The 24,297-nt window shown below is 39.1% G+C and overlaps 1 protein-coding gene across 6 annotated transcripts in view; it reads left to right on the top strand.

The window, feature by feature from the left end:
• Window positions 1–24,297, top strand: part of NBEA (neurobeachin) — an 881,324-nt gene that overhangs the window by 788,176 nt on the left and 68,851 nt on the right. For all 6 annotated transcript variants that reach the window (XM_089690860.1, XM_089690861.1, XM_089690859.1 and 3 more), the window contains 2 exons: window positions 6,799–6,951; window positions 16,178–16,345. In XM_089690860.1, coding sequence (XP_089546986.1) covers window positions 6,799–6,951; window positions 16,178–16,345 — 321 coding nt within the window. The remainder of the gene's footprint in view (window positions 1–6,798; window positions 6,952–16,177; window positions 16,346–24,297) is intronic.

Here is a 24,297-nt window from a genome sequence, read left to right as displayed (position 1 = left end):
TATTCCAAATCAAAACATGAAGAAAAATATATCAAATTTGTGTTGTTCCTCTAACAATTGAAGAAAAGTGAATATTAGACTGTTCAAAAAAATAGCAGTGTTTGTATTCTTCTTTACAAACTCAAACATTCACTATATAAATTGAAACATGTTTGAAGATTTTGCTTTCCTTTGAATCACTTAATTAATATTTAGTTGTATAAGCACTGTTTCTGAGAACTGCTGTACATCTGTGTTGCATGCAGTCAACCAACTTCTGGCACCTGTGAACAGGTATTCCAGCCCAGGATGATTGGACTACATTCCACAGTTCTTCTCTATTTCTTGGTTTTGCCACAGAAACTGCATTTTTTATGTCACCCCACAAGTTTTCTATTGGATTAAGATCCGGGGATTGGGCTGGCCACTCCATAACGTCAATCTTGTTGGTCTGGAACCAAGATGTTCCACGTTTACTGGTGTGTTTGGGGTCGTTGTCTTGTTGGAACACCCATTTCAAGGGCATTTCCTCTTCAGCATAAGGCAGCATGACCTCTTCAAGTATTCTGATGTATTCAAACTGATCCATGATCCCTGGTCTGCGATAAATAGGCCCAACACCGTAGTATGAGAAACATCCCCATATCATGATGCTTGCACAACCATGCTTCACTGTCTTCACAGTGTACTGTGGCTTGAATTCAGTGTTTGGGGGTCGTCTGACAAACTGTCTCCGGCCACTAGACCCAAAAAGAACAATCTTACTTTCATCAGTCCACAAAATGTTACGCCATTTCTCTTTAGGCCAGTCAATGTGCTCTTTGGCAAATTGTAACCTCTTCAGCACATGTCTTTTTTTCAACAGTGTAACTTTGTGGGGACTTCTTGCAGATAGCTTGGCTTCACATAGGCGTCTTCTAATTGTAACAGTACTCACAGATATCTTTAGACCTTCTTTGATCTTCCTGGAGCTGATTGTTGGCTGAGTCCTTGCCATTTTGGCTATTCTTCTATCCATTCGAATGGTAGTTTTTCGCTTTTCTCCACGTCTTTCAGGTTTTGGTTGCCATTTTAAAGCATTTGCGATCATTTTAGCTGAGCAGCCTATAATTTTCTGCACTTATTTATATGTTTTCCCCCCTCCAATCAACTTTTTAATCAAGGTACGCTGTTCTTCTGAACAATGTCTGGAACAACCCATTTTCCTCAGAATTTCAGAGAAAAATGCACTGTAACCAGCATGTACAACATTTGCTGCCTTAAATCAGGGCAATAATTGTCACCTGTTTTTCAAAGAATGAATGACCTCAGTAATAGAACTCCACACTGCTATTATTTTGAACATGCCCCTTTCAATTAGTGATTCAATTACACAGAATCAGCAGCATGCATGTCATGACTGTTGGGTCTATTGGATTTCTATTACTCTACCACACCTGCTAGTAAATTGGCCATGTAGAAATATTTTTACCAAAAACAGTGATTGACCAGGTTAGTGATGTCTGACTGCTATTATTTTGAACACAACTGTATATATATGCCAAATGTCACGTTAAACTTTCGCAACCAGGACTAGAAAGAAATGGCGGTGCAGCCCTCCAGACCGGGATAATCAGCCACTGTAAAAAAACATAAAAACAAAGAGGACGCAAACACCTACCGCATTGCCTTTAAACACTTTATTACAGGAATTAAGAGACAAATATACTCACAAGCCAAGTGAGTTAAAAGTATGTAAATGCATAAGCATGCCATGTAGACCACTGTCCACTTCAAATGGAGACAATATGGTAATAATTACTGATGCATTTCGGGGACCCTATCCCCTTCTTCAGGACAAGGGCCTTTGAAAGACATTATTACCATCTTGTCTCCATTTGGAGGTGGAGAGCGGTCTACATTGTGTGCTTACGCATTTACATGCTTTTAGCTCACTTGGCTTGTGAGTGTAATATTTGTCTCTTAATTCCTGTAATCAAGTGTTTAAAGGTAATGTGCTAGGCGTTTGCGCCCTCTCTGTTCTTATGTTTTTGTTCACCTACATCTGTGTTGAATGCTAAAGAATGATTTAGTAAATTATTTCTAGTAGCATGAGGACATGGCACCTGGACAAGCTGTATTGATTACATAGACTGTGTTAGCAGAATTGCCCACAGAAGATACTGCTTGGGCACACGCCCACCCTCTGTAAAACTCTACTGACAAAGCTGTCTATACACATGGACAGGAAGGCACAAGGGTTACAATCATACCAATAAGGCAGAGCATAGATATATGAGAAAATTTGGTTACTGCACTTACATAAAAAATAGAAACTTTAAAAGGTGCAGTGTTTCTAATATGATCGCTAAAAAATTTCCAAAGAAAGAAACCAAGAACAATATAATGTGTAGTATATTGCTGCTTACCATTCCTTAGTTGTGGTGTCTGTATTTGCTTTCCTTTTTCTAAGAACTTTTTCTGCAAGTACAGAAAAATATCTCCTGCCAGAATTTCATTGTAATTCCTTTGTAACTTCCTGTGCAATTAAGTGGCATATGCACCAATTATTATCAGGATTCTTAACTAATGTGAACTACAATCCCTACCGTTCTTTATGTGATGGATATCAGAAGGTGTTTCGGGGTTATAGGCCAAATCAGGGAGCAGCCTATTGTGTCCTAGCTGACTACAGTACAGTTGAGGGAGCTTTGCCATCCTAGGACAGGAAATGTGTTACTGGCCATATCAACAGGTGACAATAAAAGGAGAAAAGATTCTAATGCAGCCTACGCATCTCAGGACTGGTAAGCTGCAATTTATTGTATTTTTGTTTTTGGGTTTATATCTGCTTTGATTCTCCAATATAATTAGAATAATATTTAATAAGTAACAAATATTTTCATGTTGTTATGGTCTTTTATTGGTAATGAAAAAATATGTAGGAAGAATAATGTATAGAACGTGGAATGACGTATCAGGAAACAAGTCACCCGGAAACAACCTTCGCTCATTCTGCTGTCTGATGGCTTTTCCTAGCTCTGCCCCTTCCCAACCTTCCCTATGACAGCTGACATCTAAAAAACCTACTGTTGAACACTAATCTGACCCTTAAGCCTCTCAAAATTGTTTTATGACTTTCTGGGTATAATTTGTTGTTGTGTGAAAGGGTTGTTGTGACAAGACATCGTTAAGGTGACATAGTGTAAATTAATACAGGTAATGGAGATGATGTGGACTGACTTACTGACCCGTAGTGAGGCTCATTCCAACTTAATAGATGCCCAGGGATCAACTTTTGCTGAGAAGAAATATGGAAGCCATAAAACTCTCAGTGATAGTGATAGGAGAGTGAAAAACACCTCCTTCAGGCTTTCATTTCATAGAGTAGCCATAAAAACAGTAAGCTTTTCTAGCGGAATGTATTAAAATGAAATGTCAGTTTTGATTCAGGAGGTATACAGTTTTGATAGCGTTAATAGTCGCCTTTTATCACGTCGAGACATTCCTGAAAATCTCTTTAATTTTTCAACAGCTCAGGCCTGTCACAAGCCTGTAAATTACAAATGTGTTTTGAGATTTTCTCCAATGCAGTACAGTTTCCCACCAAATGTATTTTCAGGTTTTAATAAAGCAGTAACAATTTTGGATCGGATTTACAAAGGTTGCCTACCATTTATTCAACATTTTATTGCCAAATATGAAGGCTCCATGTCTCAAATATGAAGCCTATAGGGTAGATGTACTAAAACTGGTGCACTCAGAATCTTGTGCAGCGGTGCATAGTAGCCAATCAGCTTCCAGCTTCAGCTTATCACATTTTTGGCAATAAACCTGGAAGCTGATTGGTTTATTTGCAGTTGTACCAGATTTTGCACTCTCCAGACTTAGTAAATTACCCCCTATGTTTTTAGCATAACTTTTATATGACATATTTAAGAGGTGAATGTTTGCTGTCTTTGCTGATATCTGTTAGATAAACTTGCAAGGTATAATTAGAGACCTCTTTTCCCCAGAACCTTTTTGAAAGTTTCAATAAAAATGAAAACTTCCAAGTATATTTAAATCCATTCATTAACATCTCATATTTGAGGCAAAACTCCAGGGGAAAAAAATTACCTGTGCAGTGGGTTCCTTCCTTACTGCAAGGGTTAACTACCTATTTTGCGTAGCGGGACGAGAGTTATGCTGATTTATTTACCTTGATCCTCACTCCCACAAGCTTCCTACTGTATCCCATATTCATAGCGTTGCATGAGTTATTGGGGACATAGAAGTGGACAGTCCCCTGTATTGATTACAACTCCAAGGGGCATGAGTCAAATTATGTCCAGCCTTCATCTTATCTAGGAGGACTCATTGTTCATTCCTGACTTCTGATTTCCAGTTCACTATTCACATCAGTAAAGTTGGCTTATAATAGAATTGGATATCAACAGGCCTAGCCCAACCATGGTTTTAGTTCTTCTCAGAATGGAGAAGGCTATTCTGACTTTCTGTTTTCCATACAAGGTCTGAAGAAACTTTTTGGGGAAAAAAAAATATTTGCACCACTTGTAAGAGTGTTGGGAAATTATGTATGTGAAAATCGTTAGTGAATCGAATGCCAAAATAGATGATAGAGTGCTGCTAAGAGAAAGGGAAGGCTGAGGGTAATCAAGCTATATCACTGTGATAGATCAATAAGTAGAATTTTTGATTTACTCAGAATGAGCTTAAAATTAGAGAGTTCCTGAAATCTAGAGAGTTCAGCCAAAATATTTGGCAGGGGGATCTGGGCCTGGTTATGGAAAACAGGATGTCATCTGCAAAAGCTAAGGATTTAAGATGCATCATGCCTATGTGGTCCCCTGTGATATCTGTGTTGTTTCTGAATTTATGCAGTAATGTTTCCAATAAAAGCCCAAATATCATGGTAGGGAGAAGGCATTCTTGTCTTATCTCATTTTTATTCAGCAACAGGGATAACAGTGTTGTTAACCTTGACCCTTGCTGCTGGACAGCTTTATAGTGCCCAAACTCACTGACGTATATTCTCACCCAGGCCTAATTGCTGTAAAACTTGATCCTTAAAAACCTATCCTATGCTATTGAATGCTTTTTCAGCATCTGCTGGTACAATTAGGCACAGGAGTTTGTTAGCTTTCAACTAATAAATGATGGCGAATGTCCTCTGAATTATCCCAGGATTCTCTCTGAGGTATAAAGCCCACATGGTCCCAATCATGGATGAGTTTAGGCGTGTTTGGATACTAGTCCAAAACCACATATGCTATCCCGCCATGAAGCTATCACTGCACACTGGCAATAATAAAAGACCAAGGCATTCTCCACCTTGCAATCGCACATACTGTATACAAGAGACATGTATGCGTGCAGCTGCGGAATAGGAAAATGCCTTGACCGCGTATGATTGGCAGTGTGCAGTGACAGCTTTCCGGTAGGAAAGCTCATGCAGGTTCAGACTAGGAATTAAACACACCTGAGCTCATTCCTACCCTCAATGGATCAACTTTATTAGGTACGATTTCAATCTGTATGCAAGGATATTGGACAGGATTTTCGTATCCACTTTCAAAATGGTTATGGGCCTTTTTATTTTGGCATTGCATGGTTTATTTTTTAATGGTGATGTTTATTTTCAGCCATGTGAATATTATTAAAGCTCTTGATGCCCTAACTACCAAAAATAATGGTCAAAAACAATTGTTATAGCTTAGTAAATTGAGCAGATCAAAGGCTTGTTTTTTAACTCCATAAACTTCTAAAGAATATGTTTGCTTTTCAATAAATTCTGTTCAGTCCTTATTAACTACGCCAAAAAACTTTGCTAGCTTACTAACTTTGTAATTATGACAAAAACTTTGCTAGTTTACTAATTTAATATTAATATCATATTAAAAAAAGAAAAAATATACATTTAAAAATTATTTGTTTGTAAGTTGGTGTCACTGCCCTGGGACATAGATGTCTGGTCCTGTCCGTCACCCAATTCCTTTTACCATTCGGTAACCAGTTGACTGTAATTTGCCAAATCTTGATATACAAAACTAAAGCTTGTGGTGTGAGCCGCCATTCATACCTAATTTCCAAAATACCCTCAAATTTTTTTTCACAAAAAAAAATCCATACATTTTTAGTTGTGTTGTGTTTCAGAGTAGCACATTGCTAAGATTTCAATGCAGCTTTTAATTGAGCAGATGTTATCTCCAGTTTCCAGTGCAGGAACATTATTTTGGTCATGTTACACTGCAGACTAGATTAATATTTTTGGAAGTTGTCTTCTGTAAATTTAATACACTGTACTAAGATTATGGAAGCAAAATGTAATTACTCCAACTGTTGCTAGAAGGTTTTTAGTTAGGGTATGCATTGACATTGAAAAAGTGGAACCATTCTTGAAAATACTTTTTTCAGGATTAGCCAATATTTTGTTTCTTGAAAAATGTAAATGTAGTGCGGTTTAAACCAGTAAGATTAGTTCATTGATTTATCTTCATCAAGAACAAGAATCTAGGATGGGTGTCCTTACAATAGTCTTATGCTCTGCTAAAACCCTTCATGACATCTCCATCCTTCTGCTGCATTATCTGCAGTGTAATAATTGTAACATGCATTGTAACCCCCTGGTAATGGTAATAGTCTTGGCAGGTAGAAGCATGTGTCAAAATATCACCACAAGTGTGACTAAAATGTATAAGATTTTTTAAAAATGCTTTTCATAAATTATTTTTTTGGCCCACAAAATGCTTTCCTAAAGCACCTTCTATGGGTTTTACAGTTTTTTTTGTTATTATTTATTTATTTTGTTGGCCTAAATGCTGTATTTTCTACATGCAGGAACTAATTCCAGAGTTCTACTACCTACCGGAGATGTTTGTCAACAGCAATGCTTATAACTTTGGTGTAAGAGATGACAGTACTGTTGTTAACGATGTAGATCTGCCACCCTGGGCAAAAAATCCTGAAGATTTTGTTCGGATCAACCGAATGGTAAGTGCTTTTTTTTGTCTGTCTGCACTGATATTATTGTGAGTGTCTGTCTAGTCTTGGCTACTTTCTAATTCACCTCTAACTACTAAGATCATACACTTTGGATTTACAATTCACTGTTTACTTTCACCTTTATACCTTAAAACAGTTATCAACCCCAATTGAACCTTAATGTAAACAACATTAAATAGAGAGCATTGCACATTATGTGACTGCTCTCTTCTAGTTCCTAACAGTAACTTTGGATGTGCATAGGCAATGCCAGGATCATCAATTCTAACTGCAATTCTCGTCACTCCTTGCTGCAGATAATAAAGCTGAATGCTCAGAGAGTGCTACACTAAATTGAGGTAGACCTGTAAGTGGCATAAGTCAAGTGTCTGATACTGCCTCTTCAGCAGTGATAACACTGAGCCGCTAAGGGAAGAGGCAACATCAGTCCAGTCTGGCTGCAACCAGAAAGAAAAAGTGGCAGGCCTGCGGATATTTCTATAGTGATATTACAGCATTGACACCCTTAGGCAGGAAGTGGCCTATAGACCAATTTAGTAGTATAAATAAAGATTTAGATAAGTAGATGACACTATAATTAAAATCAGAGAATTCACATAGCTGAATTGTTGATTTTTGCCTGGACCTGCAGTTTAAGATTTCCCTGTTATTACTCCCTTTTTGATAAGACAAGAAAAAACTTTTCCAAGTGGGTTATATAGGTTCAAGTATTTTAACGTTCTTCATTGCACATCTTTACCTGGTTCTGTTCTATGGATGAGGCAGGCTATTCCACCACCTACTTACGACTGAAGGAAGTAGAAAAATGCTAATTAGGAGGTACAGACTACTTACAACTCATGATCCATACCAGCGGTTTCATAAAAGAAAAAACTGTTTGGAAAATCAGTGATCTATCATATGCCCAAAAATGAGATTTTTGGGGCCGTTATGTACAGTTAGCACAATTTGATATTGTTGCAAGGACACAACATTTTAATGTTGTAGAAAATCATAGCTGGGTTCAACTGAAAGGTAATTTATAATAGCATTATTTTATAATATGGTATTTATAGCATTATTAAGATACCCTCAGATTGACATGTCCAGTTAAGGTCCTCACAGTAAGAAATCTGGTGATTTGAATGAAAAATAAATGACCCATTCCTCCAGCCACACATTTGAGGTGGATTGGGGGAATCCTCCAGCTGTGTCTGTATTCTGACAGCTGGGAGCTCAGGGACCCAGATCAAGGGTGGATGGGTGGATAGACCACTTGTGGAAGTTTGTCCACCAATGTATCAAAGGTTGTGCAGCTCTTAACAAGGCTGGGGAAGCCCGACCAGTACTGCAAAGTAAAACGAAAAGCACACCAACCATGCGCATTACCTCAATAAACTGTGATTTTATTAAAATGAGATATATACTCACAAACAAAGCAGTAAAACAAGCGTATAAGATCCCCAAAGGAACATTGACGTGCAAGACCAGTGCGAGTCACATCGAGAGGGGAGACTCTCAAAGTTCTGCTGATGCATTTTGAAGGGGGTCCCTTCTTCCTCAGAGCTAACAAAACTATGAGTGCCCTCTTCTACATATATTGTGGAACTAAGACTAAGCCCTCCCAAATGGGCTGGGCAGTCCCAAGAAAGAAGGAGGGGCATAGGTGTCATGAAAACATGCTAAAAAAATTTAATTATTTAACCATGAAAGCATGCTAATAAAATGGAATAATTAAACAGGTGGAAGACTTCCCCACTGATAGAATACACAGATCAGAGCTGCAGTCTACAGCTTGCAGTGCTGATCAAGAGGAAATTTTCCAGTAGGATGGTTGTTCAGAAGTCGATTGGTTGATCAACTACTGTACAACCAAATTTCCATCCATCTATGAGCAGCTTAAGGCTGACATGAGTGGCTTGGCATATACCCTTGTAATTCCAGAGAAACTTTTTGGTCAGATTAGTTCCAGAATAATAATAATTTGCACATTAACAAGTAAATGAAAGATTTTGCATTTTTTTTAGTTGGGCTTGTAAGAAATGAATGCACTGTATTTTTTAGTGATGTCTAGGATAATATTAAAGTGGTTATAAATGCTGAAGGTTTTTTTACCTTTCTATTCAGTGTGCAGTCCTCCTAATACTTACCTGAGCCTGATCTCGATCCAGTGATGTGCATGAGAGTTGCCACTCTCCCGGGTCTCTCTCTCTCTTTATTGGCTGCTGTCAATCACAGCCAGTGGGAGATGAGGCCAAGCTGCGCTTTGTTTGTCTTATAGACACACAGAGGAGGTTAGGGAGGGGGGAGGAGCCAGAAGTGACAGCGGGGCCTCGAGAAGAGGATTGGGACTGCTCTGTGCAAAACCATTGCATATAGCAGGTAAGTATGACATGTTTGTTATTTACAAAACAAATATGAATCTTTAGTATGACTTTAATTTTCCTCTGCAATACTTAACATATATATATTTTTTATGTAGTTTATTTTCTAATTTTAAACTTATTAACAGTTTGAAGTTAAAGTTCCAGCCTAAAAGTAGATACAAATATATGCCCTTAGCTTATACCATTTCAATTCTGTGAACAGGGAAGCATGACCATTCACATTAGCGCAGTTGCATCAGGAGGAAAGAGACCACTTTGCAAGCCCTTGATTGAGGTTGAAGGAACATCTCATATGAGCCACTGAGAAAACTCATAAGCCAATTTAAACCACTGTTATCTAAAATAGTGTTGGTTTTGGCTTGACTTTTGATCCTTTATTGTTCAAACTAAATCCTTTATCTAGAATAACATTTATAATAATTGTAATGACCATTTACAGTGATAAGAAAACACAGAAGTCAGTTAATTCCTTTTTTGTTATTACCCTTACATTGTGTAAAGTCCTTGGGGTATATCTAAAAAATTTCACTGTATGTATACTTTGGGGAATGTTTTACTGGTCTCTTTCAGTCATGGAATCAAGTCTGATTACTGCTGAATTACTCATGAAACATTAATAAAGGCTTGTGTTCAATGCTAACATGGTTACATTCTGACCTCAGTGATGTCACAGAGGACAGGAGCAGTAAGTAGTCCCTGATAACATTACCTTAATGCTAGCTTCATCAATCATAATCTAGCAGTGGAGAGAAAGCTTTCACAGATGTGCATCTGCAGCCTTACTCAGCCTCTCAATCCCTGCAGACCTGAATTGATGCTGATAGCCAAAAATAGAACGCACACAAAGACAAACTAGCCCAGTTTATTACAATTGTGTATGGGCTAAAATTAAAGGGATATCTGCTTATCGTGTGCGAGGCTATTTAATAGATGCTAAACTAGAAGCAATCTTTAGAAAATGTATCACATGTGACATAATGAGTTATTTGGAATTGAAGCACCAGCTCCTGTCCATGGTATTTTATTCACCGTGTTTATAGAGCAAAGGCACCTCTGTAAAACATTTATTCTCCTAGGAATTTAGTTCTTTATTATTGAGAGAAAAATATTTTTTCATAATGGCAAAAACATAGCTAATGTCACAAAATTATGTTTGGATAAATTGAGTAAGCACATTTTGCTTAAACCCAAATTTGTATGTTGGTAGACGAAAAAGAAAAAAACATTCTGGTAGGTCTCAGAATTTCCAAAACACTTAGCAATTACTTATATTAAAAACACAAAAAAAGGTACAAAAAAAGGAAATTACCAAAATGAAGCACAAAGCAACTAAATTTTGTCATGATCCTCAATTAACTTGCAAGATTAAAGGAGAAGTAGGGTCAAAGCTCTTTTTTTGGATCATAGGAGTGCACTTTGCTCTGTCCAGGCTCTGGGGAGATCCCGACTTTAATATCAGCATCCACCCAGACGCATAGTTACATAGTTAGTCTGGCTGAAAAAAAGACAAAAGTCCATCCAGTTCAACTATTAAAAAAAAAGTTGTAATCCTACACCCACAGTTGATCCAGAGGAAGGCAAAAATCCAGCAAAGCATGATCCAATTTGTTCCTGCAGGGGAAAAATTCCTCCCTGATCCCCCGAGAGGTAATCGGATATTTTCTGGATCAACTTTACCTATAAATGTTAGTATCCAGTTATATTATTATTATACAGGATTCTCTGTATCCAAGAAATAATCCAGGCTTTTTTTGAAGCAATCCACTGAGCTGGCCATAACCAACTCTTGAAGGAGTCTATTCCACATTTTCACAGCTCTTACTGTGAAAATACCTTTCCGTGTTTGGAGATTAAATTTCTTTTCCTCCAGACGTAAAGAGTGCCCCCTTGTCCTCTGTGAAGACCTCAGGGTGAATAACTCTACACTGAGTTCACTATATGAACCACTGATGTATTTATACATGTTGATCATATCCCCCCTTAATCTTCTCTTCTCAAGAGAGAATAAACTCAGGTCCTCTAATCTTTCCTCATAGCTGAGCTCCTCCATGCCTTGTATCAGTTTAGTTGCCCTTCTCTGTACTTTCTCTAGTTCCCCAATATTCTTTTTGTAAATTGGTGCCCAAAATGGAACTGCATATTCCAGATGAGGTCTTACTAATGATTTGTACCGGGGTAATATGATATCTGTCTCTCTGGAGTCTATACCTCTTTTAATACAAGAGAGGATTTTGCTTGCTTTAGAAAACGCAGCTTGGCATTGTATGCCATTATTAAGCTTGCGATCTACCAGATCTCCCAGATCCTTCTCCACCATTGATTCCCCCAATTGTACTCCCCCTAGTATGTATGATGCATGCATGGTCTTAGTCCCCAAGTGCATAACCTTACATTTATCAACGTTAAGCCTCATTTGCCACATAGTTGCCCAATTAAACAGTGCATTGAGGTCGGCTTGTAAATTTGAGACATCCTGTAAGGACCTTATTCCACTGCACAGCTTGGTGTCATCTGCAAAGACTGAAATGGTATTATTAATTCCAGACCCTATATTGTTTATAAATATATTAAAAAATAAGGGTCCCAACACTGAACCTTGGGGTACACCACTGACAACCCTAGACCATTCAGAGTATGAATCATTAACCACTACTCTCTGAATACGATCTTTTAGCCAGTTTTCCATTTACATACAGATTTTTCCAAGCTTGTAGACTTTACCTTACACAGTAGCCGTGTGTGGGGAACTGTCGCTTTTGCAAAATCCAAGTATACCACGTCCACCGCCACCCCTCTGTCCAAGGTTTTGTTCACCTCCTCATAAAAAGAAATCAGATTTGTTTGACAACTTCTGTCTTTCATGAATCCATGCTGTCTGTTACTTAAAATATTTTTTTCCAGCAAGAACTCATCTATGTGGTCCTTTATTAAACTCTCCAGTATATTCCCAACTATAGAAGTTAAATTAACAGGTCTATAATTACTTGGTAAAGATTTTGACCCCTTTTTAAATATTGGCACCACATTAGCCTTACGCCAATCCAGTGGTACTATGCCAGTCATTAAAGAGTCCCTAAAAATTAGAAACACTGACTTTGAAATGACAGAGCTCAATTCTTTAAGGACCTGTGGGTGTATGCCATCTGGTCCAGGTGCTTTATTCACCTTTATTCTATCTAAATATTTTTGGATCATATCAGTTGTGAGCCAATGTGGATCATCTGGAGCTGTGTCAATACCATGCCCATTACGGACAAGAGCTCCCCCATGCTACTTTGTATACACAGAGCTGAAGAAGGTATTTAATAAATTTGCCTTCTCTTTGTCCCCAGTCACCCATCCTAGATTATTTTGTAAAGGGCCTACATGCTCGGACCGGACCTTTTTACTATTAATATATTTGAAAAATATTTTGGGGTTGGTACTGCTATCTTTTTGGAATTTGTCATTCGTTTTCAATTTTTTGCGGCCTGGAGTTCTTTTTTACATATTATGTTAAATTCTTATAATGTTTTAATGATAATAGCATTCCTGCATTTTTATATGTAATGAAAGCTCTTTTCTTATTACCTCTAGCATTTTTAGCTTTGGCCGTAAGCCACATATGTGACGATTGCGACGTCAGACCCCCAGCCCTTCTCACCAACTCGTGACCGAAGGACTAGCCAATCTAAAACCGCGCTGTTACGTGCGTAACAATACCACGCTCACCTGCACCCTGCACAAAGACAAACCTATGTGTCGCAGCCTGAGAGCGATTGTTACTGGGTCAGGTTAATTACGCAATTAACCCTTCACACTGCCACCACCACCTTTTTGTACAGAGTAGGAGGAAACTCGCCAATATTAGCAATAACACTATGATGTTTGAATAATCGTCTGTATACCACTGTCACCACAGGCAGAGATATATAGAGGTTTTAAAACACACAGTAGCGCTCTTCAGAGACAGGGATTCTTAGTTTGCATTAAAGAGCTTTAGAAACAGTTCAACACTTTTCAGATAATAGGATTTATTACTAAAAAGGTCAAAAGGGTGCAATAAAAATATTTACAAAAAAAGATGTAGCCAATATATATATATATATATATATATATATATATATATATATATATATATATATAAATACAGAGAGCAATAACACAGCAAAGAGATAACAGAAAGAAGTTTTAGAGAGGTAGAGTACTTGCCAAAAGTCCTGGGTTAAGCAGATCAAGTTTCAGAGCAAAAGGGGTGTTATCTCCCAAGTTGGTTCCAATGTTAAAAGGGAGATTTCTTCAACTTCAACTCTCTGCTCCAAGCATAACAGCCTTTTTCTAGGAACTCAGCAGGGTGTCTCCTTGCAGCAGAGAACCAATCGCCTCATTTGGGGAGGGTGTCGTAGGCCCCCCCGCCTACGACACCCTCCCCAAATGAGGCGATTGGTTCTCTGCTGCAAGGAGACACCCTGCTGAGTTCCTAGAAAAAGGCTGTCTAGCCTGAGTCCCCCCACTCAGGCTAGAACCCAAATCCCTCCTAAGTTGATGCCAGGGCAATAATCTTCCCTAGGTACATGTAACATTCTATTCAAGGGTAGATTAATGTGCAGAATCATCTGCTAAACGTCTAGATATTAAACATGCCATAATTTACTATTTCAGCTGGAACTATATGCTTTCTGCTTTCCTGTACACTTCAACTAGGGGGTGTAAGATATCAGGCAACTTGAGCTAGCCGAATATATGCTTTATGTTTATGTAATTATTTCCTACGTTAATATAAAATTATTTTAAATGTGAGTCTGTTTTACGGCTAGCTGGAATGTCTTTGACGCCCAGTGAAGGACTGGTTTATGGTTTTACGATCCTTTCCAAGCAAGAGTCTCACAGACATACTGGGGCCAGGCTAATTGGGGTTTATAACCATGAAGCTCTCCAGCTGGGGCCTGATGCCTTTTGAACTCGGCATACACACACAGAGACCACTTGTCACTCAACAGAGAGGGAGAGGGATACAAGATGAAGGATCCTTAGCAAGATGGATGACCGCGTCCATCTTTTTGTGCACAATTGCTACAACATAGGTTTGATTTTAGCTTTTTAAACTGTTAGCCAAGTTAAATATATTTAGCCAAGGGAATATATTTTGCAGTGTGTTCACATATAGTATTTTTGAAGAACTCCCATTTCTGTGAAGAAGGTAAACAAAGTAAAGAAAAAGAAAGAAACCCAGGGTAATCCAAAAATAAAAAAACTACTACAATCAGTCCTCTAAGGAGATGAGTAGATATGAAGACCAAGGTGACCACTTTTTTTCAGATTGTTTGATCTTGTCATTCAGCACACTTTCTAATTTCTTGTGTACCATAATCCACAAAACCATATGTTTAGTATGGGACAAGAGACACAGATGACCTGTTCTGTGCACCCACAGTTGTGCATTTAGCTGCTAAAAAAAAAAGCAGCTAACCTGTGTTCCAAAATCCACACAGCCTTGCAGTCTAGTGTCTATATGAAGCTAAGCCTTGAAGGAAATAAAAATTCTGAAATAGCTGAGTTAGAGAAAAACATTATGAAACAATCCCCTCTAGCCACCTAGGCCTCTGCCGGCTAATGTGCATAATTAGATATAGCCAGTTCTTTCCCCAGCTTACATGAATCTTTAAAACTGAGCAAGAAAAAGGTTTAAATTCTCTGAATGCATTAAAGGTGCATCCTCATGCTGACAACACCTAATTTATTGTAAATGGAAGCTACCAAATCTGTTTCCTTTTGATGGAAGAAATATTTGTGTTGTGACTGTGTTACATTTTTTTGCCAATGTGAAGATATGAAAATGACTGTTCTATTGTTTTTGAATAAACCAATTTCTAGAGAACCAAAGAATAATTAGGACATTCTCATCATTTACAGGATTTCAGAAAGAGCACCTGACACTCGCTGAGCTCTTTCCAGGGCTTACCACTTAAAGATTGTTTTGAACTAAGCACCTCACCTCAGCCTGGGACTTGTTTAAAGCTGGCCATAGATGGTGCAGTTTTATTTCCTCTGACCACATGAAAGAAAATCACTTGATTCCCCCATCAACATGGTCAGTGTTGATGGGGGAATCCATGCTCGGGAGCCATTGTGTTCTGCCCACGGGAAGCCGTCTCTACTGGGAAAACACAGTGATTACTGCTAGCGGCTATAATAGCCGCTGTCAATAATTGCATGTAAAACCCTTGAGTCTGATTGTACTCAAGTTGATCGATCGATCAACCAACCTGTGTATATTCAGGCTGCCCATACATGGTTCAAATCAGGGCGGTCCCTGCAGAACCAGCTGAGATTCAAACCGTCTATGGTCGGCTGAACTCTGTTGTACCACTGTACCCCTCCCTGACAGTTTGGTCCTATATAGAGACATATGCACTTCTACCTTCTATCTGTTGCATGTGCTATGGTGAAAGAAAAAATATTCTTAGTTACATAAAGCTACTGTGACCCACAGGAAAGATACAATACCTAGAGCTCCCAAACCATATTTATCCTTACTATTTTGTCAGACTAGAAGTAGATCAAGCCAGGGCTGCATGTACTGCAGTTTAAGGTGTCATTCATAGTAGCCCTAAAGGACAAGGGGGAGCTGGCCATGTGGGAAGAGACCGCAGTCTATGAGACAAGATGCAGGTTAGAGTCCCACATTTGCTGATGATCTTTTTGAGTCTTTTTGTTGAGAACCAGAATCAAAAAAGTGAATATGATAGCCAAGGGTGTTCTACTACGACTGGTTTAATGCTAACATTAGAACCTGACACTGGATACCTCAGCTGCATGGCTAGTTGATAACTTGTTAATTTATGTTCACTGTTTCATTTGCCTTTCAGGCTCTGGAGAGCGAATTTGTATCTTGTCAACTACATCAGTGGATAGATCTGATATTTGGCTACAAGCAGCGAGGCCCAGAAGCAGTGCGTGCACTGAATGTTTTTCATTATTTGACGTACGAAGGTTCTGTGAACTTGGACAGCGTCACCGATCCTGTATTACGAGAGGTATGTGTCTGATGGAAAGAATTCCTATCCTTCCTCTTGATAGGAAACTGAAAAAAGACTAGACAATGTACATCTGTAGTCCTTATCTTTAAAAGCATAAAATGCATTTATATGGTGTTTTGCCAATGAAAAATACCTGTAACACTGGTATCACTTGGAATCTGAGCCTGTCAGACCCTTAAAAAGTCCCTTAAAATGCATGTGTACTTTGAGTATTATTCCCAGTAGTTTGTAGTGTTTGTTAGTGTAACGTATAAGGGTTACTCTAGTCCTATGTGCCTCCATAGTGTTTGCCTCTTACCCTGACAAATCTGGTAATTAAGACTGTGAAGGAATGCTCACCTGTCATTCAGCACTGGACCATCATTGTGATCGCAGACTTTTCTACAACCTATTCTACTGTGAGCTGCCATTTAGAAAGAAAATGGAGCTTATTTTAATTGAGTTGAATGCAACTAATGAGGCAGATTTAATATCTCTTTTCCAGAACACTGAATCCAATTAGAAATATATACAAATTGGAAGCAGTCACTATCTGTCCAACCATTTTTTACCTTGGTTCTCTGACAAATGTAACTTAAAAAATTGTCTTTTGTAGAGGTAGGTGGTGCCAACTGGGCTACCCACACCTTGAATTGCAGTTGGTTCAGCAGGAATTGGCTGCAATTCAAGCCATGTATGGCAGGCTTTATTATAGGAGCAGTAGGCAGGGAGGTTGAAACCTCAGCTTAAAGGTCATGCAATGCATCATTCAGATCACTGAAGGTATGAAGTTGTTATACTGTTATTAAGATAGCACAGGTCTGCCTTAAGCCATATTCATTTTTATTTTATATTTGTGCACCTATCATTTATAGAAAACCACAATATTATATTTATGAGCAATGTAAGTCATTTACAAAAGCTCTCAAGGTCCTTACAAGCTTTCAGTGTGCTTCAGGCATCTAGATATATGCAATCTTCAATATCGTAAAACAATTGTCTTCAATACCTTTACATTGCATAGACGCTTATTATGTATACAGCCTCTGCTTTGATTTGAAATATTCATGCACTTGTATTATGACACTTTCACCCTCCGTTGTCAGCACATTTTTTTTTATTGTGAAACTCATTTTATTTTCCATATTTATATTCACTATCTTCCATGGGGGATAGAGAGAGTTTCTAAAGACATACAGTCGATAAGATTTGTGTGTAAATAAAACAGACAATAAATGTAAACTTTAGCAGACGGTATAAAAAAAACACACCAAATTGACCAAACCTTGCAAGATTGAGATACAGCTGATAAAAAAATGCAGTGAATTGACATCCTGCCTGGATTCTTTGACAAAGACTCCAGCAGAGTCCTCCCTTACATCAGGGTCCCCATCCCTTTACCTCTCACTTTTACAGTGTCTCAACCTGTGCTTGAGCCCAGATGGCTGAGATTTTGCGTGTTGGACATAAATGAAGACTGTAGGCTGACCTGAAGAGTCGCTTGAGGCTACTGACCCTAGCTGAGGGCTGGATTAAAACTTGCAGTGGGTAGCAGTTTGGAGTTCCCTGGTTTCCCTGCCAGGTCCATACATCGTATGGATCATGCTGCAGCCTCCGGGATTGTGTATAAATCTGACAAGCCAACTTCTGACTGTCCGATGAAAATAGGCTGGTGGAGCTTTCTCATACCCCGCTAACGGGCACCCCTGCTATGTATCCTGGGCTCCCTTTGCCCAGCTATGGAATCCGGACTGGCATAGTGAGTGCCAGCAGGTAGGAGGGAAGGAGCTGAGCAGATACATCCACTTTCCTCCCCTTCTTGTTGTTGACCTGGAAGCGACATGTAAAACTTCACTTCTGGGACCCCCTCTCAGTTTCTGCATTGCATTACATTCAGTGGAGCATAGGGGAGACATCCGGGGTCTTTTAGACCCCGGATGTCTCAATAAAGGTAACCTATCACCTAAAAATCATCACATAGGAGACATTTTGTCGCCTATATGATGAAAAAAAAGTTAAGTAAAAAATAAATAAAATAATTTGTAAAAAATTAAAGTTACACTCAAGTACATAAAATCCCCCCTAAAAAATGCTTGAGGCTTCCCACATATATGCATGTACAAACGTACATGCATGTTTTAGGGTTGCCTACACATGAAATTGCGATACACGTTACATATCACTGTGTATGCCAGTGTGTGAGCAATATTTCTAGCATGAGACCTCCTCTGTAATGCCAAACTGATGACCTATAGGGGGCTTTTAACATGTAGCCTATAGAAAATATAGAGTACTGAAGTTTGTCGTCATTTCATGGGCGTGCACAAATTTAAAGTTTGACATATTGAATATCTATTTACTTGGTGCAACCTTATCTTTTATGTATTCAGAATACTAACAACAACTTATAAAGCCATCCACAACTCTGCCCCAGCTACATCACCAACCTGGTCTCAAAATATTACCCAAATCTCTCTCTTCGATCTTCCCAAGACCTTCTTCTCTCTAGTGCCTGTGTCACCTACTCCCAGGCTCACCTCCAGGACTTCTCCCGAGCTTCTCCCAACCTATGGAACTCCTTACCCCAATCTGTCTGGCTAGCTCTAAATCTATCCACCTTTAGACGATCCTTGAAAACCCTTCTCTTTAAAGAAGCCTATCCTGCTTCTAACTAGTAAACTGCCTTTTATTTTCTCCATCAGCTATTACCTTTTGTATCACTCAACCCTTCCTCCTAGATTGTAAGATCTAACGAGCAGGGCCCTCTGTTTCCTCTCGTACCAAATTGTATTGGAACTGTAATGTCTACCTTCAGTTTGTAAATCGCTGCACAAACTGTTAGCGCTATATAAATCCTGTATAATAATAAAATTTTACCCCAAAAGTTGGGTAATTTATTGTGTTTGTGTGCCCTAAAATTAACTTTAGTGTATTTTTTTACTAAAGTTTTGCATTTCCTAGACCTTTGTGGTAATATGATGAGACATATAAAATTGTATCTACCACTATCTTATTATCTAGGGTGTCTGCTTTCAGAAACTATATAGTTATTTTGGGGTTTATGCAATTTTCAGGCCTAAAATAATTTTTTAAATGTGTGCAAAAGCAACTCTGGCAGCAAAAGGGTTAAAGTAACGGACCAAAAAATCTTGCTCAGTGCCTTTCCTATTTTACTGCGAACAATGCAGAACCATCAGTCCAGCATGGTATATGAGGAAGTTTAGGACGAGTGGCAGCTCATCATGGGGGGGGTGGAGGGGAGGAATAAGGTGTGTATTTCAGCCTTTTCCCCCGTAGACCCCAACCCGTGGACCGGCACTTATTGTGCAGTCCTCAGAGTTTGTGTTTTTCTTGCCTAGGTTCTTACCTAAGCAAGTAATGAAACAATATTCTTTAGGCAGGTTTATATTAGCTAAATAGCTTTGTTTAATTCTTATTAAAATGCAATCTTACTTTTTACTGTGCTCTAATTTCAAATGTGGCACATGAAATATCAAGTGAAATATCAAATGTGGCACGTGATGTTTTATAATTGATCTTGCTCAGAGCAATATCAGACATGGCACACATCATTTTTTTTATTTTTCCAAGTAGCGCAGATTGTTTTTATTGGGACTTTAGAGAGCACAGACATGGTAACATTGATTGTACAGGGGCTTTAGGAGTAGGGACCTCTTGTAGTCTCATGTGATGTGTAATGTTACTCTTGAAGTACAGGTGAAACTCGAAAAATTAGAATATCGTGCAAAAGTTAATTTATTTCAGTAATGCAACTTAAAAGGTGAAACTATTATATGAGATAGACTCATTATATGCAAAGCAAGATAGTTCAAGCCGTGATTTGTCATAATTGTGATGATTATGGCTTACAGCCCATGAAAACCCCAAATCCACAATCTCAGAAAATTAGAATATTACATGCAATCAATAAAAAAAGGATTGTACATAGAACAATATCAGACCTCTGAAAAGTATAAGCATGCATATGTACTCAGTACCTGGTTTGGGCCCCTTTTGCAGCAATTACTGCCTCAATGTGGTGTGGCATGGAAGCTATCAGCTATCAGCAATAGCGGCCTTCAGCTCTTCTGCATTGTTCGATCTCATGTCTCTCATCTTTCTCTTGGTAATGCCCCATAGATTCTCTATGGGGTTCAGGTCAGGCGAGTTTGCTGGCCAATCAAGCACAGTAATCCCACGGTCATTGAACCAGGTTTTGGTGCTTTTGACAGTGTGGGCAGGTGCCAAGTCCTGCTGGAAAATGAAGTCAGCATCCCCATAAATCTCGTCTGCGAAAGGAAGCATGAAGTGCTCCAAAATCTCCTGGTAGATGGCTGCGTTGACCCTGGACTTAATGTAGCACAATGGATCAACACCAGCAGATGTCATGGCTGCCCAAATCAACACAGACTGTGGAAACTTCACAATGGACTTCAAGCATCTTGCAGTGTGTGCCTCTCCATTCTTCCTCCATACTCTGGGTCCTTGGTTCCCAAATGAGATGCAAAAGTTGCTCTCATCAGAAAAGAGGACTTTGAACCACTGAGCAACAGACCAGGTCTGTTTTTCTTTAGCCCAGGTAAGACGCTTCTGACATTGTTTGTTGTTCAGGAGCGGCTTGACAAGAGGAATACGACATTTGAAGCCCATGTCCAGGGTCTGTCTGTGTGTGGTAGCTCTTGATGCACTGACTCCAGCCTCAGTCCACCCTCAGTCCACTCCTTGTGAAAGTGCCCAACACTTTTGAATGGCCTTTTCCTGACAATCCTCTCCAGGCTGCGGTCATCCCTGCTGCTTGTGCACCTTTTTCTTCCACACTTTTGCCTTCCACATAACTTTCTATTAATGTGCACTTAATACAGCACTTTGGGAACATCCAACTTCTTTTGCAATTACCTTTTGAGGCTTTCCCTCCTTATGGAGGGTGTCAATGATGGTTTTCTGCACAACTGTCAGGTCAGCAGTCTTTCCCATGATTGTGATTCCTACTGAACCAGACTGAGAGACCATTTAAAGGCTCAGGAACCCTTTGCAGGTATTATGGCTTAATTAGCTGATTAGAGTGGGACACTTTGAGCCTAGAACATTACACCTTTTCACAATATTCTAATTTTCTGAGATTGTGGATTTGGGGTTTTCATGAGCTGTAAGCCATAATCATCACAAATATGACAAATCACGGCTTGAACTATCTTGCTTTGCATGTAATGAGTCCATCTCGTATATTAGTTTCACCTTTTAAGTTGCATTACTGAAATAAATGAACTTTTGCACGATATTGTAATTTTTTGAGTTTCACCTGTATGTCCCCAGTCACCAACAACTCTTACAGCCTATTTGTAGTCTCTGACCATCTCATGTGCATTTCTTTAGTCTCTCTTGTTGCATGTTTGCTGTCCTTGACAACTTTCTTTAGCATTGCATTCACTCATTTTTAGGTGCGGGCCTCTAGCGATTTCAGGGGTCGTTCTTGAAACCCCCTATATCAGGAAAATAGCCACTATTGCCCTAGAGCCCAGACTAACTGAGCATTAACTCTTTCTGTGTGTTGTGTGTGGGAACTGCATACTTTTTTTTTATTGCTAACTGGAGTTAAGATTTAATATTTAATAATCAATTTTAAAATACATGTCTGGATCTATCTTGTTATACCGTAAATACTTGATTCCAGTAATGGCTCCAATCAAATTTCATTTTCTAGACAGGATTAGAAATGAATTACACTATATGGTTATAGTTATAGGTCACTTTAGTCAATGCAGTTAAAATGCTACCAATACATTTATTGTTATATCTGCTGTTGCAATGGGGGTTTGCAGAATTCTATTTACGATATATGTTTAAAGGGTTACTCTACATGTAAAACAGTCATGCAAGTCTTGATCCTGCCTTAAAGTAGACTATGCAAATACGAAGTGAGAGTCAAAAAGAGCAACAGCTGCTAGATGAGTTGTGCTGAGATGTAGAAGACACTCTCTTCATTCTCCATTCCCCCAGATATCTGCCATCTGCTGTATGTAAAACATGCAATCATTTATACATTGCCAGGCTGTGGACTTGTTATATTTCTAGTTCTAGGAGACAAACATAATGTGCAAGTGCATAGAGGCCTTGAAAAGCAATGTAATTGTGAACAGTGTAATCATCTTTTCATTGTTAATTATGTGCCCTAGTAGGGTGGGCAGCATCCTATCAAAACATAGAGACTAGAATACATTACATTAGTTTGCATTTGTTTTCCAGAGTCCATGTGCTCCACGTTTCGTACTGTAAATTCCACTCCTTGTGCATTGCTGCAGTAATGGGCTGTTATTCCAGTGAGATCTGTGTAATGTATTGAGGCCTTCACCAGCACCTGAGCTCCTTTTTCTCTTTATTCTTCTTATTCCACACCATTAAAGTGATGCCACCCAAGGAAGTGATTGTTTTGTGGCCTTTAAGTTCACACAACACATATCATAGTCATTCCTTTGTGCTGTGGAGACTACCTTAGCGAGTGTTGGGTATAGGTGAAGTAAGACCTCATTTAGACATGCAGTTGGGGGCAATAAACACATGTGGCTGAGCCCCCCCCCCCCCACTTAAGCGCAGTGGTCAAAGGTATGTGTGTAAAATATAATATATATATGTATATATATGCCACAATGCTTTACATCATGGTGCACCAAAAATTATCCCAGCTGTCATGTTTTCCCTGCAGTACCACCCGCCAAACATGACCCATTCACCTGAATCGGCAAATGAGAATGTCACCAGCACACTGAGACTGAGGAACACCAATATGGGTCCAAAAGTTTTAATGAACGATTACATAGTTACAGCAAGGCAACGTTTCAGATTCTTGCAAGCATGTGGTCACATGCCTGATGAAGGGGTCCTGCGGGACTCCGAAACGTTGCCTTGCTGTATCTATGTGATCGTTCATTAAAACTTGTGGACCCATATTGGTGATCCTCGGTGTGCTGGTGACATTCTCCCTTGCTGATTCTGTTCAATTCCAGTCGACGGTCGCAGCAGCACCCACTTATACACACAGCCATTTTTAATGCACGAAACAAGTGCGTTTGGATTGTACACTTGCATTCACCTGAATGGGACACATGCTGCTACTCTTTTTGACTCTCACATAATTTTTGCATTCTGTACTTTTAGGCTGTATAAAGACTTGGTGTGGGTTTTTAGGGGTTAAACTGGGCAGTGAGGAGGCAACATAATACCTTATCACCATCCGTTGAATGCCCTCCGATGAGCAATCCGCTGCAGATTTCTTTTTAGAGGGCACCGCAAATGTAAACAAACGTTCTAAGAAAAGGGCCATTTAACTGTCCTTCTGGTTTTAGGGGGCCAGAATGTAGCCAGTGGGATTAGAAGATGCCCTGGTATTGGTGGGAGAAATAGTGCTCCACTGCTGGTATTAGTGGGAGGAATGGTTCCCCACTGTTGGTATCAGTGAGAGGAATGGTTCCCCACTGTTGTATTTAGTGGAGGAATAGTACCCCATCATTGGTATCTGTGGGTGGTATGGTGCTCCAGCACTGGTGTCAGTGGAAGTAATAGTGCCCCATCATTGGTGTCAGTGGATGGATTGGTGCATCAAGGGCCAGATAAAGGCAAGCAGATTGCCACATCCAGCCCATTAGCTGCAGTTTGGAGACCACTGCTTTAAGCGAAACTCCAGCTAATACTTTATAAGCATTTACAGCAAACAGTTGTTTTTTTCCTCTTGGGATTAAGGTTTTTCATAAATCAAAGCTGCTCATTGTAAGCACGCCTGACAATGTTAAATGGTTTGTCTCTTTCCTTTAACTGCAAGAGAGCTTGTTCTTTTGAAAAACAGCAGACTTACTGGTTGGATCACCAGATGAAAATCGAAGAAAGAAAGAAAACCAATGCAGCCATCACATCTAAGAATTGGTAATCTGCAATGTAATAAATGTTTGTTTTTGAGTTTAATGCGGCTTTAAAGGATA

Source organism: Staurois parvus, unplaced genomic scaffold, assembly GCF_062004578.1.
Source record: "Staurois parvus isolate SC_StPar_1 unplaced genomic scaffold, SC_StPar_1.0 ptg000544l, whole genome shotgun sequence".
NCBI lineage: Eukaryota > Metazoa > Chordata > Amphibia > Anura > Ranidae > Staurois > Staurois parvus.
The sequence above is the reverse complement of the archived record's forward strand: the minus strand, read 5'-3'. Positions and strand labels throughout refer to the sequence as shown.